This window comes from Hemitrygon akajei, chromosome 2, assembly GCF_048418815.1.
Source record: "Hemitrygon akajei chromosome 2, sHemAka1.3, whole genome shotgun sequence".
Taxonomy (NCBI): Eukaryota; Metazoa; Chordata; class Chondrichthyes; order Myliobatiformes; family Dasyatidae; genus Hemitrygon; species Hemitrygon akajei.
In genome coordinates this window covers 151,484,987-151,507,482 of record NC_133125.1, presented here as the reverse complement: position 1 = coordinate 151,507,482, position 22,496 = coordinate 151,484,987, and the positions used below count along the sequence as shown (strand labels likewise).

The following is a 22,496-nucleotide window of genomic DNA, read 5'->3' as shown; positions in this document are numbered from 1 at the left end:
ACCACTGACGCCACGTAGACAATCTCTGAAGAGATTGGCTGGGGTCACCCGTCCTGCACAGACACTGCCCAGAAGAAGGCAGCAGCGAAACAATCTGTAGAAAAAATTGCAAACAACAATCATGGTCATGGATAAGACCAGGATTGTCCGCATCTTAATATGATCAATACGACGCGTCACATAATGACGACGATGCTGATGCCTCAAGAATGCAACACCAATCACCCAAAGAACATGCCATCTTGTCGCAGCTACTATCAAGCAGGAGGTACAGATGCCTGAAGTCCCACACCACCAGGTTCAAGAACAACTCCTTCCCTTCAACCAACTTCCACAACCACAACCCTAATCACTACCTCAGTGTAACAACTCCAGGAGTACTTTACACTACAATAGACTTTTTTTTCTTCTAATTATGTTTTTTCTTCTGGAAATTGCGTATAATTGATTTTAATACATATTTTTCATGCAAATTCCTCTTAACTCATTCTATTTGTCTGCGATGCTGTTACAGGACAGGTTTTTCATTGCACCTGCGCATGCATGTACTTGTGCAGATGAGAGTAAACTTTTCTTTAACAAGAATTTAAACATGTAATATATAAACTTATGCAAAAGCGTACTTATTACATTATTGCAACACTAAACGTTGCTTTAAAACATCAATCAACAAGTGACAGTTCACAGCGTGAATAGAAGGGGCTTTAAAGCGCTTCGCCCACGTCACGTGACGGCCCAGACCGGAGAGAGAAGTGACGTCGACGGGGGGGGACGGACGATTTGCGGTTGTTGTGGCTGCGCGGGAGGCGAGAGAGAGGAAAAATTATAAGAGCAGAATATAGGCGATAAAGGAACGAAGAAGAGAGAGACAGAGAGAGGTGAGATATGATGAGAAGAGTGTCGCAAGGAGAAACGGAGGGTGGGGTGGCCGGAAAGAGAATTATTCGCGGCTGGAGGCCCGATGGCCTCGGGCCAATTGAGCAGCGCGGCGGCGGGTCCTACTGCACGCAGCACGCGTGCGCATTCCCGGGCCCGTGTGGGTGCGAGGACGGCGATATTTGCGCATGTGCCAGTGACCGTCTCTTATCTACCCGTCCCGTATTCGCGCCCCACACCCTCCCCCCAACACCGCACCGACCGTTGTGCGGTAACTATGGCTGCGCGCGCGGCCGGGGTCACGGAAGGTTGCGTCGCGTGGATGCGCGGCGGCCGCGTGACGACGTGATTTAGAACGGGGAGTCGGGAACTTCCGGGAGTGGGGTCTCGGGAGAGGGGCCAATGGTGGATCGGGGGTGCAGGGAAGGGGAGAGTGAGGGGAGCAGAAGGGGACTGGGGAGTGAGAGGGGGTAGGTGAGTGAGTGTAGGTTGGGGATAGGGGAACAAGTTTGGGCTGAGGGGAATTACCCGATGTGGGTAGGGGAAGGTAGCGGGCAGTGGACAGGTTTGGGATGGGACAGGGCAAGGGAGCGAGGTGATGATATGAAAAGTGTGGATGAGGGAGGGTGGGACTGATGGGTGTGAGAAGGTTCACTCAAGGGGATGGGAGGTGTTGGTCGGGGGAGAAGGGGGAAGGCAGGGCCTGGGAATGACACTGGAAGTGGTAGTGGTTACGGTGCCCAGAGACTGGAGATGTTGTGGGGTGGATGAGATATTGGAGATGGGGTTAGGTATGTCTTGAGGCAGATCGTGAGCTTGATGGTTCAGGGTACCCAGCCTGCAACATATTATCAGAAAATAACAATGGGATGCCTACTCTGTCAAGTTCTATTCTCTCCCCATACCACTCAAATTCCATGAGGATGAAATTTTTGTCAATCAATTCCTTGAGAAGATTCAGAGATTCTAATAGCTTATCTTCATAGCTCTTGTAGAGAATTCAAAGTATTCATGACCCTCTGAGAGAAGTTTTGTATCTCACATTGAAGTAAGTGTCACCTCATTCTGGAATGTTGGTACATGATATCCACTTTTGCAGCCATCCTCAGAATCATATATGCTTTAGAAAATTACCTTTTATTCTGTTAGACACAAATGAGTGTAGGCTCCACCTGCTCAGCCTTTGCTGGTATGTCAACTCCTTCATCCCAGGAATCACCTGGAACTTTTCTTTGTACTTTCTTCATTACCCACTTTCCCTCGGGATCAATGAAGTATGCCTGTCTGTCTGAAAGCAGCGGCTTTGTGAAGTTCAAGTTTATTGTCATCTGACTACATATATCCAACCAAATGAAACAACATTCCTCTGAACCACGGTGAACCTACAAAACAAGCATCACATTCACAGTATTTAAAACAAAATAATTGCCTCAAGTAAGTTAATAAAATATACCGGTAATTGAAAGTGCAGAGAGCAACTTGTAATTAAAGGTGGAGAGCAGAATAGACCAGTAGACCGCTCTACTTGTATATTCCACAGTCCTTCCCCGGAGGTCAATATTTGTTTTTCATGGACTGTCATCTAAGAGTCCTTTGTATGCAGAGAGTTCTGGACTCTCACTCTGTTTATTGGAGCCTACAAAAGTCTGTCATCTTAAACCAGGAATATTCTCAGCACTCTCAGCTGAGTGTAGTCATAGAGACATGTCACATTTAAGTGGGTATTTCAGTCTAACAGGCCCATAGCAACCAAGATTCCCACATAAGCTCGTCCCCATTTGCCTATGTTTGGTCCACATTCTCTAAACCTTAGCTATTCATGTACCTGTCCAAATACCTTTTAAATGCTGATGTACCTGCCACAAATAACAGCTTATTCCATAAGGTGCCTTGTTTAAGATGTAGAGCTGTTCGGCACAAGAATAGGCCCTTTGGCCCAAAGTGTTATGCCGACCTAATTAAACTGACAATTTTTAAAACTTACTCAACTAGTCCTTCTACCTCACAAACCAATATACTTCCATTTTCTGCATATCTGTGTGCCCAAGAGCTTCTTAACACTTCTATCATTTCTACACACCAGCATTGGATTCAAGGCACCCTCCATCTGTATAAAAATATCCTGTTGCACACATCTTATAAAATTTTTCTCCTCCTCACCTATAATGCACGTTCTCTTGTATTGGACATTACAGCCAGCCCTGAGAAATACATACTGGTTGTCTATACTCTATCTATGCCTCTCATTATCGTATAAGCTTCTGTCAGCCTCAGCCCTCTGGAGAAAACAACTCAACTTTGCCCAGTCTCTCTGTGTAGTACATTTCCTCTAATCTAGGCAGTATTCTGGTAAACCTCTTATGTACCCTCTCCAAATCATCCTCATTCTTCCCATGAAGGGGCAACCTGTATTAAATGCTGTTCTTTACATGCAGCCTAACCAGAGTTTTATAAAGCTACAACCTAACTTACTGACTTTTGAAAAAACTGGAGAACTCCAAAGACTCATACTCCCTTCTGTGAGAACTTTCCTTCTCTGATCAATTAGTCACTTGCCTCCAGATTATGTTGTCTAGTTCCTCCTAACCATGGCAAAAGGCCTCTCAGAACTACCCTATCAGCCCTTCTCAAACTGGTACACTCAGTATGTTCCTGGCCTTCTGCTGCTTTAGCCCATCCACCTCAAGGTTTGATGTTCTGCACACCCCTGTAGTAACACATGGTTATTTGAGTTAATGTCACCTTCCTGTCAGCTTGAACCAGTCTGGCCATTCTCTGATACCTCTCATTAATAAGGTGTGTTTGCTCACAGGACTGCTGTTCACTGGGTGTTTTTGTTGTTTTTTGCATCATTCTCTGTAAACAGTAGAGACTTGTGTGAAAATCCCAGTAGTTCTGAGATACACAAACCAGCCTGACTGACACCTACACCGTGGAAGTCACTCAGATCTCATTCCTATCCCAATCTACTCTGTGGTCTGAACAGCAACTTAACCTCTTGACTATGTCTGCATGCCGTTATCATTTAGTTGCTGCCCTATGATTGGCTGATTAGATGTTTGATTTAAAGAGCAGGTATATTTCAGTGAAATGATCTTTTGTCTATCAAAACACGTATGCGATTGAGCCAGTCTTAACCTTGTGTCAACAGATACTGCCTGAGCTGGGCAGGCAGCTTGTTTGAAGAGGGAACCAGAGAAACTTTGAATTCCCAGATGTAAAAAAAATTGCTAATAACTTTGGTTATCTATGTGAATGTATATTAGCTTGTAAGTTTAATAATAAGGATGAAATAAAAGTAACCATTATATTTGTCGAAGAGGCAGAGTAGAAGTCACTGGTCTGTTTCATGCAATTTCTTCAGGTATTGTACAATCTAACACATATTTTAGAGTAAGTTTGTAGGAAATATGGGAGGGGTAGGACTGAGATGAGAAGGGTTAATTGAAAAAATATGTCATGCAATATTTAAAGACAGGATTTAAAAAATATTAATAACTCACATCAGCAGCAAGAATTAGTAGTTGGCATCCAGCCATCTTAGATTATACTGTTGTAACAACATTTTTAATGAACTTGCAAGCTCCAAAACTTTTGGGTCAACATGTCAAAGTTCAAGAGTTCAAAGTAAATTTATTATCAAAGTACATATATGTTACCTTCTAAAACCTTGAGATTAATTTACTTGTGGGTATATTCAATAAATCCATAATAGAATCAATGAAAGACTGCATCAACTTTAGCATTCAATCAGTTTGCAAAAGACAACAAATTGTGCAAATACAAAAAGAAAGAAATAAGAATAATAAATAAATAGGCAATAAATATCGAGTTCTTGAAAGTAAGTCCATAGCTTGTAGGAACATTTCAATGATAGGCCAAGTGAAGTTATCCCTTTGGTTCAAGATCCTGATGGTTGACGGGTAGTAATTTTTTCTGAACTTGCTGGTGTGTGTCCTGAGGCTTCTGTGCCACCATTCTGATGGCAGTAGTGAGAAGAGACTGTGAGCTGGGTTGGGTAGTGAGGGGCCTTGATGATGGATGCTGCTTACTGTGACAACGATTCATGTAGATGTGCGCAATGGTGAGGAGGGCTTTAGCCGTGATGGACTGGGCCATATCCACTACTTTTTACAGGATTTTCTGTTCAAGGGCATTGATGTTTCCGTACTGTGATGCAGCCAGTCAATTTCCTCACCACCACACAGAGGTTTGTCAACCTGCCCTTCCACCTTCCGCAAACTTTGCCAGAGAGTCATTATTTCTTTCAGCCAAATCATTGACCTATAACGTCAAAAGAAGTGGTCCCAACACTGATCTCTGTGGCACACCATTAATCATGGGCAGCCAACCAGAAAAGACCCCTTTATTCCCATACTTTGCCTCCTGCTAGTCAGTCTGTCTTCTATCCATGCTAGTACCTTTCCTGTAATCACAAAGTACACTGCAGATGCTGCGAAATCAACACGTACAAACAAGCTGGATGAACTCAGCAGGTCGGGCAGCATCCATCGAAAGTCCTGACGAAGGGTCTCGGTCCGAAACGTTGACTGCTCCTTTCAGTGGATGCTGCCCGACCTGCTGAGTTCATCCAGTTTGTTTGTACGTGTTGACCTTTCCTGTAATACCTGCTTTTGTTGAGCAGTCTCATGTGGCATCTTGTCAGAAGCCTTCTGAAAATCCAAATAAACAAATCCGCTGACTCTCCTTAGTCTAGCCTCTCTGTTATTTTCTCAAAGAATTCCAATGGATTTGTCAGACAGATTTTCCCTTTAGAAAACCATACTGACTTTGGCCTATTTTATCATGGCCCTTCGCCCTGAAACCTCATCCTTAATAACAGACTCCAGTACCTTTCCAACCATTAAAGTCAGGCTAATTGGCCTATATTTTCCTTTCTTCTGCCTCCCACCCTTCTAAAAAAAAGTGGAGTGACACTTTCAATTTTCCAGTCCTCAGGAACGATTTCAGAATCTGGTGATGCTTGAAGGATTATTTCTAATACCTCCAGAATCTCTTCAGCTACCTCTTTTAGATCCTTAGGATAGAATTGATCTGGTTAGGATGACCAGATACCTTTAGACTTTTCAGCTTCCCAAGCACCTTCTCCTTAGTAATAGTATTGACATGTACTTCTGCCCCCTGACGCTCTTGCATTTCTGGCACACTATCAATGTCTTCCAAAGTGAAGACTAACGCAAGATACTTATACACCATTTCTGTTTACCCCATTACTGCCTCTCCAGTGTCATTTTCCAGTGCTTCAATGTTTGCTCTCGTCTTTATATATGTGAAAATACATTTTTATCCTCTTATTATTGTCTAGCTTACCTTCATTTTTCATCTTTTCTCTCTTTCAGGTGTTTTATTTGCTTTCTGCTGGTTTCTAAGAACTTCCCAATCCTCTGCCTTCCCACTAATTTTTGCTATGTTATATGCTATTTCTTTCACTTTTATCCTGTCGCTGACTTCTCTTGTCAGCCACTGTCGCCCATTCTCCCTTTAGAATACAGTTGCAAGAAAAAAGTTTTTGAACCCTTTCCAACACTTGGGTTTCTGCATTAATTACTCATAACATGTGGTCTAATCTTCATCTGAGTCACAATAATAGACAAACACAATTTTCCTAAACTAATAACACACAAACAATTCTACTTTTTTTGTCTTTATTGAACATATTATTTAATCATTCAAAGTCCAGGCTGGAAAAAGTATGTGAATCCTTGTATCTAATAGCTGGTAGAACCTCCTTTAGCAGCAATAACCTCCACCAAATGTTTCCTGTAGCTGCTGATTAGACTTGCACAATGGTGAGGAGAAATTTTGGACCATTCCTCCGTACAAATCTGTTTCAGTTCATCAATATTTCTGGGATACTTTACATGAACAGCCTCCTTCAGGTCATACCATGGCATCTCAGTTGGGTTAAGGCCTGTACTCTAACTTGGCCATTCTAAAACACAAATTTTCTACATTTTAAACCATTCTATTGTTGATTTACTCCTGTGTTTTAGACTATTCTCTTGTTGCATCGTCCAACTTCTATTAACCTTCAGGTAATAGACAACTGCATTGGCATTCTCCTGTAAAATGTCCTGATACAATTTTGAATTCATTGTTCGCTCAATGATTACAAGCTGTCCTGGCCCTGAGGCAGCAAAGCAGCCCCAAACCATGATGCTCCTTCCACCATGCTTCACAGTTGGGATGAGGTTGAAGTTTTGGTGTTGGCATACACTGCCCTTTCCCTCTAAACATAGCCATGTTAATTTCTGCCAAAATGTTCCAACTTTTGTCTCATCTGTCCACAGAATATTTTCCCAGAAGTGTTGTGGAACCTCCAGGTGATCTTTTGCAAAGTTGAGATGTTCCACAATGTTTTTGGAGAGCAGTGGTTTCCTCCATGGTGTCCTTCCATCAACAGCGCTCTTGTGTTTTTCTTATAGGGGACACATGAACAGAGCCTTTGGCAAATCCTAGAGTTTTTTGCAGGTCTTTTGCTGTTACCATTGGGTTCTTTTTTTAATCTCCTTCAGCATTGCATGCTGTGCTCTTGGTGTAATCTTTGCAGGATGCCCTCTGCTAGGGAGAGTAGTAGCAGTACTGAATTTCCTCCATTAGTAGACTGTTTCTCCTACATTTCTTCTAAGGTTCTCTGGAGGTTGTTTTGATTGAAGCATGGGGCAAACAAACAGATCTTTCTTGAGAAGAACAGTTTCTGTCAGTAACCTATGTTTTTTTTATAGGGCAGGGTACCTCTGCAGCCCACACCTTCAATTTCATCTCATTGACTGTTACACTTGTCTCCAACTAGCTTTTGTAGAAAGCATTACCCTAGAAGTTCACATGCTTTTTTGAACCTAGACTATGCTTGTTTAAATGGTGTACTCAGTATTGCCAAGAAGTACAATTGTTTCCATGTTAGTAGTTTAGGCAAATAGTGTTTGTCTATTATTGTGACTTAGATGATGATCAGACCACATTTTATGAGTAATAAATGTAGAAAACCAGATAATTGTAAAGGGTTGCAGTAATAATTGCAACTGTACTTCTTCATCTTTGGGGTATATCTTTACTGTGCCTTCTGAATTTCCACCAGAAACACCAGCCATTGCTTTTCTTCCTTCATCCCTGTTTGTGTCTCCTTCCAATCAACTTTAGCCAGCTCCTCTCTTGTGCCTCTGCTAATCCCTTTACTCCACTGTAATACTGATACGTTGGGGCTCTATAGTAATGTTGTGGTTGGAATAACACTGCAGCTCGGGTTGGAGTTCAGAGTTCAATCTTGATGTTGTCTGTTCATCCTTCCCGTGGAGTGCATGGGTTTCTCTGGGTCCTCCAGTTTCCTTCCACTGTCCAAAGATGTGCCAGTTAGGTTAATCGGTCGTTGTAAATTGTCCCATAAATACGATTAAATCAGGGATGTTGTGTTCTGCCGGGCTGTGTGGTTCAAAGGGCCAGAAAAACCTATTCTGCAGTGTATCTATTCTTAAATAAATAATGCATCCAATTGTAGCATTCTCAAACTACATGCATTTCAGTATGCAGGTAGAATGGGAAAATCAGGTTTGTACTGATTTTGGATCCCATGTGAGAGAATTTATAGATGCCTATGAGATGGCTTTTAGGAGTAGCTTGTGGTTGAACCCACGAGGGGATCAGCTCTTCTGGATTGGGTGTTATGTAATGAACTGGATTTATTAGGGAACTTGAGGTAAAGGAACCCTTAGGAGGTAGTAGCCATAATAAGATAGAATTCACTGTGCAATTTGAGAAGGAGAACTAAAGTCAGATGTATTAGTGTTACAGGGGCATGAGGGAGGAGCTCGGCAAGGTTGCTTGGAAGAAGACACTAGCAGAGATGATGGCAGAGAAGCAATGGCTGCAGTTTCTGGGAGCAATTTGGAAGGTGCAGGATAAAAACAACTCAAAGAAGAAGTATTCAAAAGGCAGGATGACACAGCTGTGGCTGCATAAAAGCCAAAGAGAGGGCATATAATAGAGCAAATTAGTTGGAAGTTAGAGGATTGGGAAATTTTTTAAAAACAACAGAAGGCATCTAAAAAAGCCATAAGGAGTAAAAAGATGAAATATGAAGGTAAGCTAGCCAATAATATCAGAGGGTAGCAGAAGTTTTTTTCAGATATATAAAGAGTAAGAGAGAGGCAAGAGTAGATATCAGACCGTTGGAAAATGATGCTGGCGAGGTAGTCCTGAGGGGCAAGGAAATGGTGAATGAACTGAATAAGTATTTTACTTTACCTTTACTGTGGAAGATGCTAGCAGTATGACAGAAGTTGGAGTGTGTTGGGGGAGAAGTTAGTGCAGTTGTTATTACTAAGGAGATGATGCTTGGGAAGCTGAAAGGTCTGAAGATCATGTCACCTGGATCAGATGGACTATACTCTAGGGTTCTGAAAGAGGTAGGGGAAGAGATTGTAGAGGCATTAGTAATGATCTTCCAAGATTCACCAGATTCTGGTATGGTTCCTGAGGACTGGTAAATTGCAAATGTCACTCCATTCTTCAATTAGGGAGGGAGACAGAAGAAACAAAGTTATTGACCAGTTAGCCTAACCTCAGTGGATGGGAAGATGTTGAAGTTGACTGTTAAGGATGAGGTTTCGGATACTTGGAGGCACATGACAAAATGGGCCAAAGTTAGCATTGCTTCCTAAAGTTGAAATCTTGCCTGACAAATCTGGTGAACTTCTATGAGGAAATAGTAAGTAGGATAGACAAAGGAAAATCAGTGAATGTTGTGCATTTGGTTTATCAAAGGGCTTTTGACAAGATGCCACACATAAGGCTGCTTAGCAAGCTGAGAGCCCATGTAATTACAGGAGAGATACTAGCATGGATAGAGCACTGGGAATAAAAGGAGGCTTTTCTGATTTGCTGCTGGTGACTAATGGTGTTCCACAGGAGTCAGTATTGGGACTGCTTCTTTACACATTAATATATCAGTGATCTGCATGATGGTATTGATGGCTAAGTGGCCAAATTTGCAGACGATAAGAAGATAGGTGGAGAAACAGGAAGGGTTGAGGCTGCAGAAGGACCGACAGATTGGAAGAGGCAAAGAAGTGGCATGCAGTGCTAGAAGTGTATGGTCTTGTTTGTCGGTAGAAGGAATAAAAGACTATTTTCTAACCAGGGAGAAAATTCAAAAATCAGAGTTGTGAAGGGACTTGGGAGTCTCGTGCAGAATTTCCTAAAGGTTAGCTTGCAGGTTGAGTTGGTGGTGAGGAAGGCAAATGCAATGTTAGCATTACCTGGAGAGGACTAGAATATAAAATCAAGAATGTAATGTTGAGGCTTTATAAGGCACTGATGAGGACTCATTTGAAGTATTGTGAGCAGTTTTGTACCCCTTATCTAAGAAAGGATGTGCTGACATTGGAGAGGGTTCAAAGAGGTTTCAAGAAAATGATTCCAGGATTGAAAGGCTTATGTTATGCTATCCTTTGGCCTTACTTGCTGGAAATTAGAAGAGTGAAAGGGATCTCATTGAAACCTATCAAATGTTGAAAGGATGTGGAGAAGATGTTTCCTATAGAGAGAGTATAGGACAACTTCAGAATAGAGGGACGTCCATTTAGAACAGAGATTAGGAGAAATTTCTTATCCTGAAAGTGGTGAATCTGTGGAATTTGTTGCCTGGTGTCTGTGGAGGCTAGGTTATTAAGTGTATTTAAGGTGGAGTTAAGAGATTCTTGTTAAGTCAGAGCATGAAAGGTTACAGGAAGAAGGCAGGAAAATAGGGTTTAGAGGGAGATGGTTCAACTGTGATCTAATGGTGGAGCAGATTCAGTGGGCCAAATGGCCTAATTCTTCTCCAGTGCTTTATGGTCTTGTGATCACTACCTCCTAAGGGTCCTTTATCTTAAGTTCACTAATAAAATCTGGGTCACTACATAACATCCCATTGCAGAATTGCTGTACCTTTTGTGAGCTCAATCGTAAGCTGCTCTAAAAAGTCCTAATTATATTTATATTTATATTAGTGGTCACCAATCTTTTTTAGCCCAAGATCCCCTACCTCGGCCTTAGTGAAAGGCAAGATCGACCTACTAAATTGGTTAGTCACACGCATGCGTACCGGGCAGAAAAGACCGGAAGTAAAACCCTGCAACCCGGAAGTAGAAATAATGTATGTACTCCAGGGGTCACCACCCTTTTTTTGCACCGCGGACCAGTTTAATATTGACAGTATTCTTGCGAACTGGCTGACGGTGGGGTGGGCGAGGTGTTAAACACGGCCGGAATACAGCGATACTTGAATGAGGTTCCTTATGTCCAGTCTATTCTGCAATTTAGTTTACGTGGCTCTCAGCACTTAGCTTCTCTCCTACTTGCTCACGTTTTTTTTCCGCTCAAAAAATTCAAACTCAATGGGTTCGTCTTTAAGTGCAGGGTGCTTGGACTCAAGGTACTGAAGCAGTTTTGAGCCTCTGGGCCCGAACTCCAGCCTCCCACCTGCCCGCTCCCAGACGCCTTGGCCAGGTGCGGCTGGTCGTGGGTGGGGTGAGAGGACAAGGTCAGGGCTGGAGGTCCCTGTACCTGGACTGCGGTGGTTGCAGTCCGGAGAGAGCGACTGATGGAGCGAGGAGTGCAACAGGGCACGTGCCCGCCCCCCTTGTAGGTAGGTAGGATCTATTGGCCGACAAAAGTTTGTCTTGAGGGATGACTTTCAGTAGATCGCAGCAAGGTAGCTGCTCTGCTACTTACGAAACCCTGAGCCCGAATTAGGTCGTCCGCGAATATTTTAGCACCGGGTTCCTCATGAACATTTGGTGTGGTGAACAGGTTTAGAGGCAGCGCCCATCTGTCCGCGCTCCAGGCCAGTAGCAACGGCACTTCCCGCCGGCCCTGCGAGGCGGCCGGTTACCCGAGGCCAACCAGCGATCCCTGGCGCTAGGGTATCACTGCGTTTAGGCGACTGATGACCTCGCGTGCGTTAAGTTCAACAGTGGGCGTGACAAGGAATGAGGAAAGGTGCAGCTGACTCTTATCGTTTCATATCGCCAAATCATATCGTGTCCTCGATATGGTTGGGGACCACTGAAGTACACTGTGTAGTGTGTGGCGGGGGAGCTACACACATGCTCATTGGGCAGAAGGAACGGAACTAAAACTCCGCAACCCAGAAACAATCTCTCAACAGTATTTGTGGATTTATTTTTCTTTTTTTTGGGATCTACTGGGAAAGTCTCAAAGATCGACCAAGTCAAGTCTGGTACAGTACATAGTAAAAATGAGGCAATGTTTTTCAGGACCATGGTGTTACATGACACAGTACAAAAACTAGACTGAACTATGTAAAAAACACAGAGAAAGCTACACTAGACTACAGACCTACACTGGACTGCATAAAGTGCACAAAAACAGTACCGGCATTACAATAAATAATAAACAGGACGGTAGGGCAAGGTGTCAGTCAGGCTTCGGGTATTGAGGAGTCTGATAGCTTGGGGGAAGAAACTGTTATATAATCTGGTCGTAAGAGCCCGAATGCTTCGGAGCCTTTTCCCAGACGGCAGGAGGGAGAAGAGATTGTATGAGGGGTGCATGGGGTCCTTCATAATGCTGTTTCCTTTGCGGATGCAGCGTGTAGTGTAAATGTCCGTGATGGCGGGAAGAGGTCTTCTCAGCTGACCTCACTATCCGCTGCAGGGTCTTGCGATCCGAGATGGTGCAGTTTCTGAACCAGGCAGTTATGCAGTTGCTCAGGATGCTCTCAGTACAACCCCTGTAGAATGTGATGAGGATGGGGGATGGGAGATGGACTTTCCTGAGCCTTCGCAAAAAGTAGAGATGCTGCTGTGCTTTCTTTGCTATGGAGCTGGTGTTGAGGCTGGGGGGGGGGGGGGGTGGGTGGGGGTGTGTGTGTGTATGTATGTGTACACACACACACACACACACACACACACACACACACACACACACACACACACACACACACACACACACACACACACACACACACACACACACACACACACACACACACACACACACACACACACACACACACACACACACACACACACACACACACACACACTTCCCTCTATTGGTATCCAGTCCCAATCTACCTGCATATTGTAGTCCCCTCATGATTTTCACGTTATTATAAAGTTGTAATGTGGCAAGTATTTCATTTGGATTGGTGTCCTTGTGGAAATGTTTTTAAATTGCGTGCATATTTGAATCAGAATCTGGCTTATTATCATCAACTTGTTTTCCAGCAGCAGTACAGTGCAGTACATTTAAAAAATACAATTAAGTTATAATATGAAATGTAGAAAAAAAATTTCATGCTAAAAGAGAGTAAAATAACGAGGTAGTGCTCATGGGTTCATAGATAACACAGAAATCTGACTGCAGAGATAAAGAAGTTTCTAATTGTTGCCTCTGTGCCTTCAGGCTCCTGTACTCCTCCTCCCCCCCCCCCCCCCCCCCCATGCTAGTAATGAGAAGAGGGCATGCCCTGAACGGTGATGGATGCTGGCTTCTTGAAGCATTGCTTTTTGAAGGTGTTCTCAGTGGTGGGAGGATAGAATCTGCATATTTTCTAGAGTGAGGGTGCTCACTTCTGTAGAAAGTATCAAAAAAATCTAGAATAAATGCATGCACAACAACATCTTTTAGTATATGATGTGTGTGGGAGGGAAAATGTCTTGCATGAGCAGGACTGAAGGATGCATATTGCAGTACTATTAAAACAGTTATGAGCTGTTGCCAGGGTCCTGGAGGTTTCACAATGTCAGCTGTGCTGTTATTACTTGCAGTCTTAGCCTGCCTCAAGCAAAATCATAATGTAAGCTATGATACAGTGATTAGGTCTAATAGTGTTAATGTTTAATAATTTTTGCTGCATGACCTCAGAATATTTACAGTGATTTTCTTTTGGTACGCATGATTATGTAGTCTGTGGGTAACATATGCAAAATGCTAGAGGAACTCAGTAGGTCAGGTAGTATCTATGAAGGGAAATGAATAGGTCATTTTTTGGGCTCAGATCTTTTATTAGGACAGTCCTGATGCATGATCACAGTCTGAAATATCGACTCTTCATTTCCCTCCCTAGATGCTGCCGATCTGCTGAGTTCCCAGTATTTTATGTGTGTTGGTCAAGATTTCCAGTATCTGCAAAATCTCTTGTCTGTTATCATTATCTAATCACTTTTAATTTGCCATTATATGTGCTTGAAATCGCAACAGTTTTCTCATAGCAAGTCTGAATAGATTTTAGTTTGCATCTTTCTGACTTTTTCTCTAAGAGTTTTATTCAGGTGATAGGTTCACTGTTTTATTTTCAGATATGTCACAATGGTCAACTGCAGTTTTGCAGCAGGATTATTGTGTATGTCAAAGGGGTGATTATAGAGAAGATGATGACATATAATGCTATTATGCAGTTGGGCAGAAAATCCAGAGACGTATGCCACATTTTGGAAATCTGAAGGAAGGGGATTGGGTGGGGGGAGGTTAAGGGTAAATCTTACATAGAACATAGAAGAGTTCAACATAGGAACAGGTCCTTTGGTCTGCAGTGGTTGAACCATTTAAATTCATAATCTAATCACTAACTAATCTCTTCAGTCTGCACAATGTTCATATCATTCCATTTTCCTCACATTCATGTGCCTATCTAAACATCTTTTAGAAGTCCCTATTGTATCTACCACTACACCAGGCAGTGCCTTCCAGGCTCCCACCACTCTGTAAAAAAAAACATAAATAAACAACCTGCCTCTCACATCTCCTTTGAAATTGCCCCTTCTCATCTTAAATACATGTCTTCTGGTATTAGACACTTCAAGCCTTGGAAAAAGATGTTGTTTATCTACACTGTGCTGCTCATAATCTTGTAGACCTCTTTCAGATCTCCCCTCAGCCTCTGCTTCTCCAAAGAAAACAGCCCAAATTTGTTCAACTTCTTGTTAGAGTACATGCTCTCTAATCCAGGCAACATCCTGGTAAATCTCTTCTGCACCTTGTTCAAAGCCTCAACATCCTTCCTATAACAGGGGAACCAGAACTGTTTGCAGTACTTCAGATGTGGCCTAACTAGAGTTTTATAAAGTTGCAACATAACTTCCTGAGTTTTGAACTCAGTGCCTCACCTACTAAAGGCAAGCGTGCCATATGCATTAACCACTCTTAACCTGTGTGCCACTTTCAGGGAGCTATAAACTTGGACTCCAATATCCTCTTGCTCATTAACACTGTTAGGGTCTTGCTTTTAAAATTTTGAACTGAAGAACTGTATGGGAATCACAAAACTTGCAGTAGTATAAAGGAATTCTTCATAAATTAACGTAAGTTAGTTGCAATTTCCATGGTGTAATTACAATATGCTAATTCTTACTAACTTACTTACTGCCTATTACACTGCTAGTGTTTATGGCAACAATGAAGATCCTCTATTTCTTGGCATGTTCTGGGCTTCCTTCATCCTGCCAGCAGCTTCCACTCTGTTTTCAACTTGTTCCGGATTGAGACTTGGGAATACCATTGCACTCAGATATAGAATGATCTTTCATTGCTGTTTCTGTAACAATTACTAGTCAAGGGTTTTAGCCCTGAGCTGAGGCCCCAACCTGGAGGACCAGAGGATCACTCTTAGTCTGGCCTCTACCCTTTGATCTGTTTGGAATGGTTGAGCCTGCCAAAGAGCCAAACCCCAGACTCCAGCCCACGTAGCTCTCCAGGTCATTGAGGGACACAAGCCTCCAAACCACGATAAGGTTGTGGTCCTCAGGGAGTTGTTACTAAAGTAGACTGCAAGGCATCTATGCTTTGTCCGCCAGAACAAGCAGGATCTCCCAGTGGCCACCCATTTTGATTCCACTTCCCATTCCCATTCCAGTATGTCCATCCATGACCTTCTCCACTGTCATGATAGGGCCACACTTAGGTTGGAGGAGCAATACCTTGTATTCCTTTTGGGTAGCCTCCAACCTGATGGCATGTACATTGATTTCTCAAACTTCTGGTAATGCCTCCCCATACCTCCCCCCCCCCCCCCCCCTTCACCATTTCCCATCTCCTTGTCCCTCTCTCATTTTATCTCCTTGCCTGCCCATCACCTCCCTCTGGTGCTCTTCCACCTCCCCCCCCTTTTTTCTTTCTTCCATGGCCTTCTGTCTCCTTCACCAATCAACTTCCTAGCTGTTTGCTTTATCCCTCTCCCTCCAAGTTTTACCTTTCACCTGGCATTTCTCTCTCTCCTCCCCCCACCTTTCAAATCTGCTCATCGGCGTTTTTCTCCAGTCCTGCTGAAGGGTTTCATCCTGAAACGTTGACTATACTATTTGCCATAGATGCTGCCTGGCCTGCTGAGTTCCTCCAGCATTTTGTGTGTGTTGCTGAGACTTTGTGTGTGTGTTCAGAATTATCAGTTATTTTAGTTATTTTTTGATGTGATACAATTGGTTGAATATTATATATTGGTGATACATGGAAATGTTTAAATTACTTCTGGTTTAAGAAGGTTGTTAATAAAAGTACAAGTGAGAAGTTTTAAAAACATAAGTCAAGTTGTAATTTTTTCACATGCTAATTTCTGGTTTCTTACATGCAGGATAGTGTTTGTAGAACTGTTTTGGAAGTGATTAAGGGAGAGGGATGGGTGTAGGTTAGATTTTGACTGTGACAGGCTATGATCACCCATGCATGGACTTTTACAACAGAGATCAGAATCAGCTTTACCTCACTTTAGACTCAAATCTGATGCTAGCACATCTCTGCACTTGTACCCATAATTCTAAATACCCATATTTGTGTGGTATGGATGGAGTGGTGAAGAACTTGGTATCACTCTCTTGTTTCCCCTGCCTATTTCTTTATTACATGTTAAAGAGTTTTCCTTTGAAGGAATCTGAGCCTTTCTGCCAGTGGAGTTTCTGCTGTATTGCAGACTGCTTAGCTATACAGGCACCCACTAGCTTACACCAGGTTCATGGTCCTGAGAATTGTCCGTAAATTTGTAAGTTATTTGTAAGTCAAGAATGAACGCTTTCTCAGTAAGGTAAACAAGTGGGCAACAGAAATAAGACCAAAAGTTCACTGATTTGCAACCAGTCACAAAAGGGCCAGAAGAACAGGTAGGTAGATGATAGCGTGATATTAATACGCAGCAGCCTCTCTGGACTCTGGATTGGGGATTGCCAAACGTTATGTGGATTTTCTGGTGTAGTCTGTTTTGTCATGTGCTTTTGTGATATCATTCTGGAGGAACGTTGTCTCATTTTTTAAACTGCATTGCATTTGTGGTTTCTAAATGACAATAATCTGAAGAAGCAACAGAATTTCTTAAAATTAGGCACAAGGGATTCTGCAGATGCTGTAATTCTGGAGCACCACACACAAAATGCAAGAGGAGGGAAATAAACAGTTGACCATCAGGACTGGAATGGAAGGGGGTAGAAGCTAGAATAAGAAGGTGGGTGAAGACAAAGGAGTGCAAGCTGCTGGAGGGGAAGGTGGGTGGTGGGGGAGTGGGGATGAAGTAAGAAGCTGAGAGGTAATAGGTGGAAGAGGTATGGGCCAAAGAAGGAAAATAATAGGAGAGGACAGTGGGCCATGAAATAAAAGGAAAGAGGTAGGGAACCAAAGGGAGGTAATGGGCAGTTGAAGCGAAAAGGAGTTAGCAGGGAACCAGAATTGGGAATGGCAAAAGAGAGGTGGGGTGGGGGGGTGATGGTGAGAAATTAGAGCAATCAATGTTCATGACATCAGGTTGGAGGCTACCCAGACAGAATATGAAGTGTTGCTCCTTCACCTTGAGTTTGGCCTCATTGTGGCAGTAGAAGAGGCCATGTTAGACACGTGGAGATGGGATTGGGAAGTTGTATTGAAATGACTGGCCATCAGGAGATCCTACATTTTGCGTGGGCAGAGCGAAGGTGCCTCCAATCTGCATTAGGTCTCACTGTCTGCATCCATTTTCCATTGCAGGAATGGTTGCTAGCATTTCTAGAAAATGGCCCATATTATAATTTTTCCATAACACAAAGCTGTGTTATCTGACACGCGTTAAATGCAAAGTTAGTGGTGAATATTTATTAGTTTACTTTTATCTGAATAAATTCTAGTGGTGATTTGTGAATTTCTGTAACCTAAACATCCATAATGTGAGAGTTTCATGTCTCTTATGAACATTTTACAGTCAATTCTTTTTAATTTTAATTGTCATCTCTCTTGTTTCTGTCATTTAATTTTGTGCTGTAGGTGAGAAAGGCATGCAGGAGTCATCATTCCTTCAGCTAGACTAAAATATACATTTACTATGGCAGCACCAGTGAATACTCAGAACCCCAGTAAGACCTGGGAGCTCAGCCTGTATGAACTGCACCGGACCCCACAGGTGAGTAAAACCACGCAGCTCAGCCTCTACGAACTACACAGGACCCCACAGGTACGTGTGGAGTGGACAGTATATCCCTTTGAGAATATCTTGCATGTCTGCATGAAAAATATACAAGTTTATTTATTTAGCTACTGCAAAACCTGAATTTTAAGTTAAACATGATTGCATTTCTAAATGTTTGTATCAATGTATGAAATCCAGTGTTTCAGAATGGTTAAAATATTGCCAAACAGCAAGTGAATGACCAATCAATTGAATGAGTGTTTTTGCAACTAAGATGCAATTTCCACTTTTATAAACTTTTTGCTCCCCTTCCCACCCACCTTTCTGTTTGCTGATAGGCAAAGCACATTTACTTGATTGAGAAGAAATGTTGCTGCAGTGTTAATCTTTCTAGCACTGGCTATAAGATGTGTCAGAGTATCTGGACCTGCTCTTGTCCAAGCTCCCCAAATGACCCAGCTGAATGCAAATTACATTGCTAAATCGGTGTCCCTAATTTTAACCCAGGTCATTGTTAGGCAACACAAAAAGCACTGGAGGAATACACTGAGTCAGACAGGATCTATGAAGGAAAATGGGCAGTCAATATTTTGGGTTCAGTCCCTTCAGATAAATCAAAGAGAAAGAGGGGAGTTAGCTAATGTAATAAGGCAGAGGACGAACTGGAGCAAGAGCTGGCAGGTGATAGATGGATCCTGGTGAGGGGGAAAATGAGGGAGAAGGAGAGTTGGAATGGCAACAAAAGTTGGGAGATGACAAGTAGAAGTGACAAAAGGTTAACGATGGAATCCATTAGGTGAAGGATGGTGGGGCATGGAATAAAGAGAGGGAGCTGGGGAGGGGAACCAACGGAAGGAGTATTTAGGTGATGGGAAGGTAGGGTAGGAGAGAGGGTTATGGGGGGCCAGTTGGAACAGGAAGAGAAGAGGAAAGAAAATGGGGGGGAAAGGGACAAGGAGCTGCTGTAACTAGAAGTTTGAGAATTTAAGACCATGAGATACAAGAGCAGAATTAGGCCCATTGGCCCATCAAGCCTTCTCTGCCATTCGATCCTGGCTAATTTATTATCCCTCTCAACGCCATTCTCCTGTCTTCTCCCCATAATCGTTGCCGCCCTTACTAGTCAAGAATCTATCATCTCCTGCTTTAAATACATCCAATGACTTAGCCTCCACAGCCCTCTGAGGCAATGAATTCACAGATTCATCACATTCTGGCTAAAGAAAGCCCTGCTCATCTCTTTTCTAAAGGATAATGCTAAGAAATCTTTTATGTGCTCAGGCATCTTGTTTAACACTTAACCAGCTGGATGGCACCTCTGACCAGTTGGCATTTCCATGGAACATTGTTGACCAAGAGCATTAGCCAGGATTTAGTGTTTGGGCAGCCTTGTACCACTGATGTCTCATACACTTTGGACTTAAACCTTTTCCAGTCTTTGTTCCCTTGGGACCACGCAGCATGCTCCTTGACTTGTGGAGCCCCTTGATAAGGCAGACAACCAACTGCAGACAAACTTTATTTAACAATACAAACTAAATGAAATAAAATCTGGAACTTGCAGACCTTAAATATTCAAAATCTTAGATGATTTCATATCATAAGGCTCTTTGATAAATTAACCTGGTGAGTTGGTGTAGCACCAGGTTAAAAATGAAATTCATGTGTGCAGCCTCAGGTTACTTGCAAGGCCTGTATGTTGAACAGAATTTGAAGTTCATGCTGCAAGATTGTAGACCCAGGAGGAAAATGAGATGTTGCTCCTCTAATTTTCGTTTGACTGTGAGCTGGCAGTGAAGGAAGCTGAGGGCAGTTGTGATAGGAATGGGAAGTAGAATTGATATAGTAGGCTACCGAGTAATCCTTGCTGGCATGGCAGATGGAGCAAAGGTGCTTGGTCTCGCTAATGAAAAGGAGACTCAAAAACAGTCACTTTTCTCAAGCAGTAAGACTGATCAACACCTCCACCCACTAACTGCATCACTACTTTATTATTCCCCGTCATAGTCACCTGGTGTATAGCCTAGCATCATTTCATGGACATACAATCAATGTATGTAAATAAGCTGTCTTATGTATTTGTATGTATTGTGTGTGTTTTTATTATTTGTTCTTTGGTGCTTTTTTTGTGCTGCATTGGATCTGGAGTAACAATTATTTTGTTCTCCTTACATTTGTGTACAGAAAATGACATTAAGCAATCTTGAACAGCAACCCTTTATCTCCCGCAGTGTTTCTTACGCAGTTTCTTTCATTTTTACGCAGCGTTTTTGCTGGAGGAATCTCATTGAATTTTTGCCTTGTCAATGCCAAAAGCAAAACTTGTGCATCTTAAAGAGGAAACAGCCGCCTGTGGTGTTTCAAGCTTATCTGATATCAGTCTGATTAAAGCTACCCAACCAAATTGTGCTTCTTTTTTTTCTCTAGGTGCTGGCTGGGCTTCTGTGCATTTTTAGAATGAGCAACTGTCTTGTCTCCAGCTATTTTGTGAATAAAGTGTAATATGTCTTTATAACTTTAAGCACTTGTTAATATAGATTGTAATTTGGGGAATTAAGAACTGATGCTGATATCTATATTTGTATTTGAACTCTGAATTCGCTATAAAAAGTATTCACCTCTGTAGGAAGTTTTCATGTTTTATTGTTTTACAACATTGAATCACAGTGGATTTAATTTGGCATTTTTTTGACACTGATCAACAGAAAAAGACTTTTTTGTATAAAAGTGAAATCAGATCTTTTCAAAATGATCTAAATTAATTACAAATATAAAATACAAAATAATTGATTGCATGAGTATTCACCCCCTTCAAAGTCAGTATTGGCAGCAATTACAGCCTTGAGTCTGTGTGGCTAGATCTCTATCAGCATTGCACATCTGGATACTGCAATTTTTCCCCATTCTTCTTTACAAAACTGCTCAAGCTCTGTCAGATTGCATAGGGATTGGAGTGAACAGCCTTTTTAAAGCCCAGCCACAATTTCTCTATTGGTTTGAGGTCTGAACTCTGACTTGGCCACATTAACTTTGTTTTTAAGCCATTCCTGTATAGCTTTGACTTTATGCTTGGGGTCATTGTCTTGCTGGAAGATAAATCTTCTCCCAAGTGGCACTGCAGTTCTGTTGCAGACTGCATCAGGTTTTCCTCCAGGATTTCCGTGTATTTTGCTGCATTCATTTTACCCTCTACCGTCACAAGCCTTCCAGGGCCTGCTGCAGTGAAGCATCCCCACAGCATGATGCAGCCACCACCATGCTTCACAGTGGGGATGGTGTGGTTTTGATGATGTGCGGTGTTTGGCTTACTCCAAACATAGCATTTTGTCTGATGGCCAAAAATCACAATTTTGGTTTCATCAGAATGTAGAACCTACTTCCAGCTGACTCCAGAATCTCCCATGTGCCTTCTGGCAAACTCTAGTTGAGATTTCAGGTGAGTTACTTTTCAACAGTGGCTTTCTCTTTGCCACTTTCCCAAAAAGCTGTGACTGGTGAAGCACCTGGACAACAGTTGTTGTATGCGCAGTCTGTCCCATCTCAGCAACTGAAGCTGGTAACTCCAGAGTTGTCACAGGTCTCTGGCCTCCTCACTTGTCCCCTTTGTGCACGGTCGCTCTGTTTTTGCTCTTAGACAGATTTACAGCTGTACCTTATTCTTTCCATTTCTTGATGATTGACTTAACTGTCACTTGATTCAGTGACTTGGATATTTTCTTGTCCCCTGACTTGTGCTTTTCAATAACCTTTTAGTGGAGTTGCTTGGAGTGTTCTTTTGTCTTCATGATGTAGTTTTTACCAGAATACTGACTCAGAAGTAGTTGGACCTTCCAGATACAGGTGTATTTTTACTACAATCAATTGAAACACCTTAACTGTATTCTCATGGTCTCCAGTTAATTATGTGACTTTTAAAACCAGTTGGCTGCACCAGTGATCATTTGGTGTGTTATATTAAAGTGGGTGAAATCTTACACAATCAATTACTTTGTATTTTGTCTGTGTAGTTAATTTAGATTACTTAATAGAGACCTATCTTCACTTCGACACAAAAGCATTTTTCTGTTGATCACTGTCAAAAAAGCCAAATTAAATCCACTGTAATTCAATGCTGTAAAACAATAAAACATGAAAACTTACCGGGGGCGGGGGGGGGGGGGAATACATTTTAGAGGCACTGTAGTTAGAGCGTTGCAAAAAAAAAATATTTGATTGGCTTTAAAAATAAATTGAGACA

At 42.4% G+C, this 22,496-nt stretch overlaps 1 protein-coding gene across 2 annotated transcripts in view; it reads left to right on the top strand.

Annotated features, from left to right (window-relative positions):
• Positions 1 to 746: 746 nt before the first annotated feature.
• The window catches only part of LOC140716894 (E3 ubiquitin-protein ligase RING2-A-like), a 43,199-nt gene continuing 21,449 nt past the window's right edge, over positions 747 to 22,496 (top strand). The window contains exons 1-2 of one of the 2 annotated variants that reach the window (XM_073029971.1): positions 747 to 878; positions 18,118 to 18,253. In XM_073029971.1, coding sequence (XP_072886072.1) covers positions 18,176 to 18,253 — 78 coding nt within the window. In that variant the 5' untranslated portion in view covers positions 747 to 878; positions 18,118 to 18,175. Of the gene's footprint in view, positions 879 to 18,117; positions 18,305 to 22,496 lie in introns of both variants that reach the window. The other variant, XM_073029961.1, reaches the window with a different exon arrangement.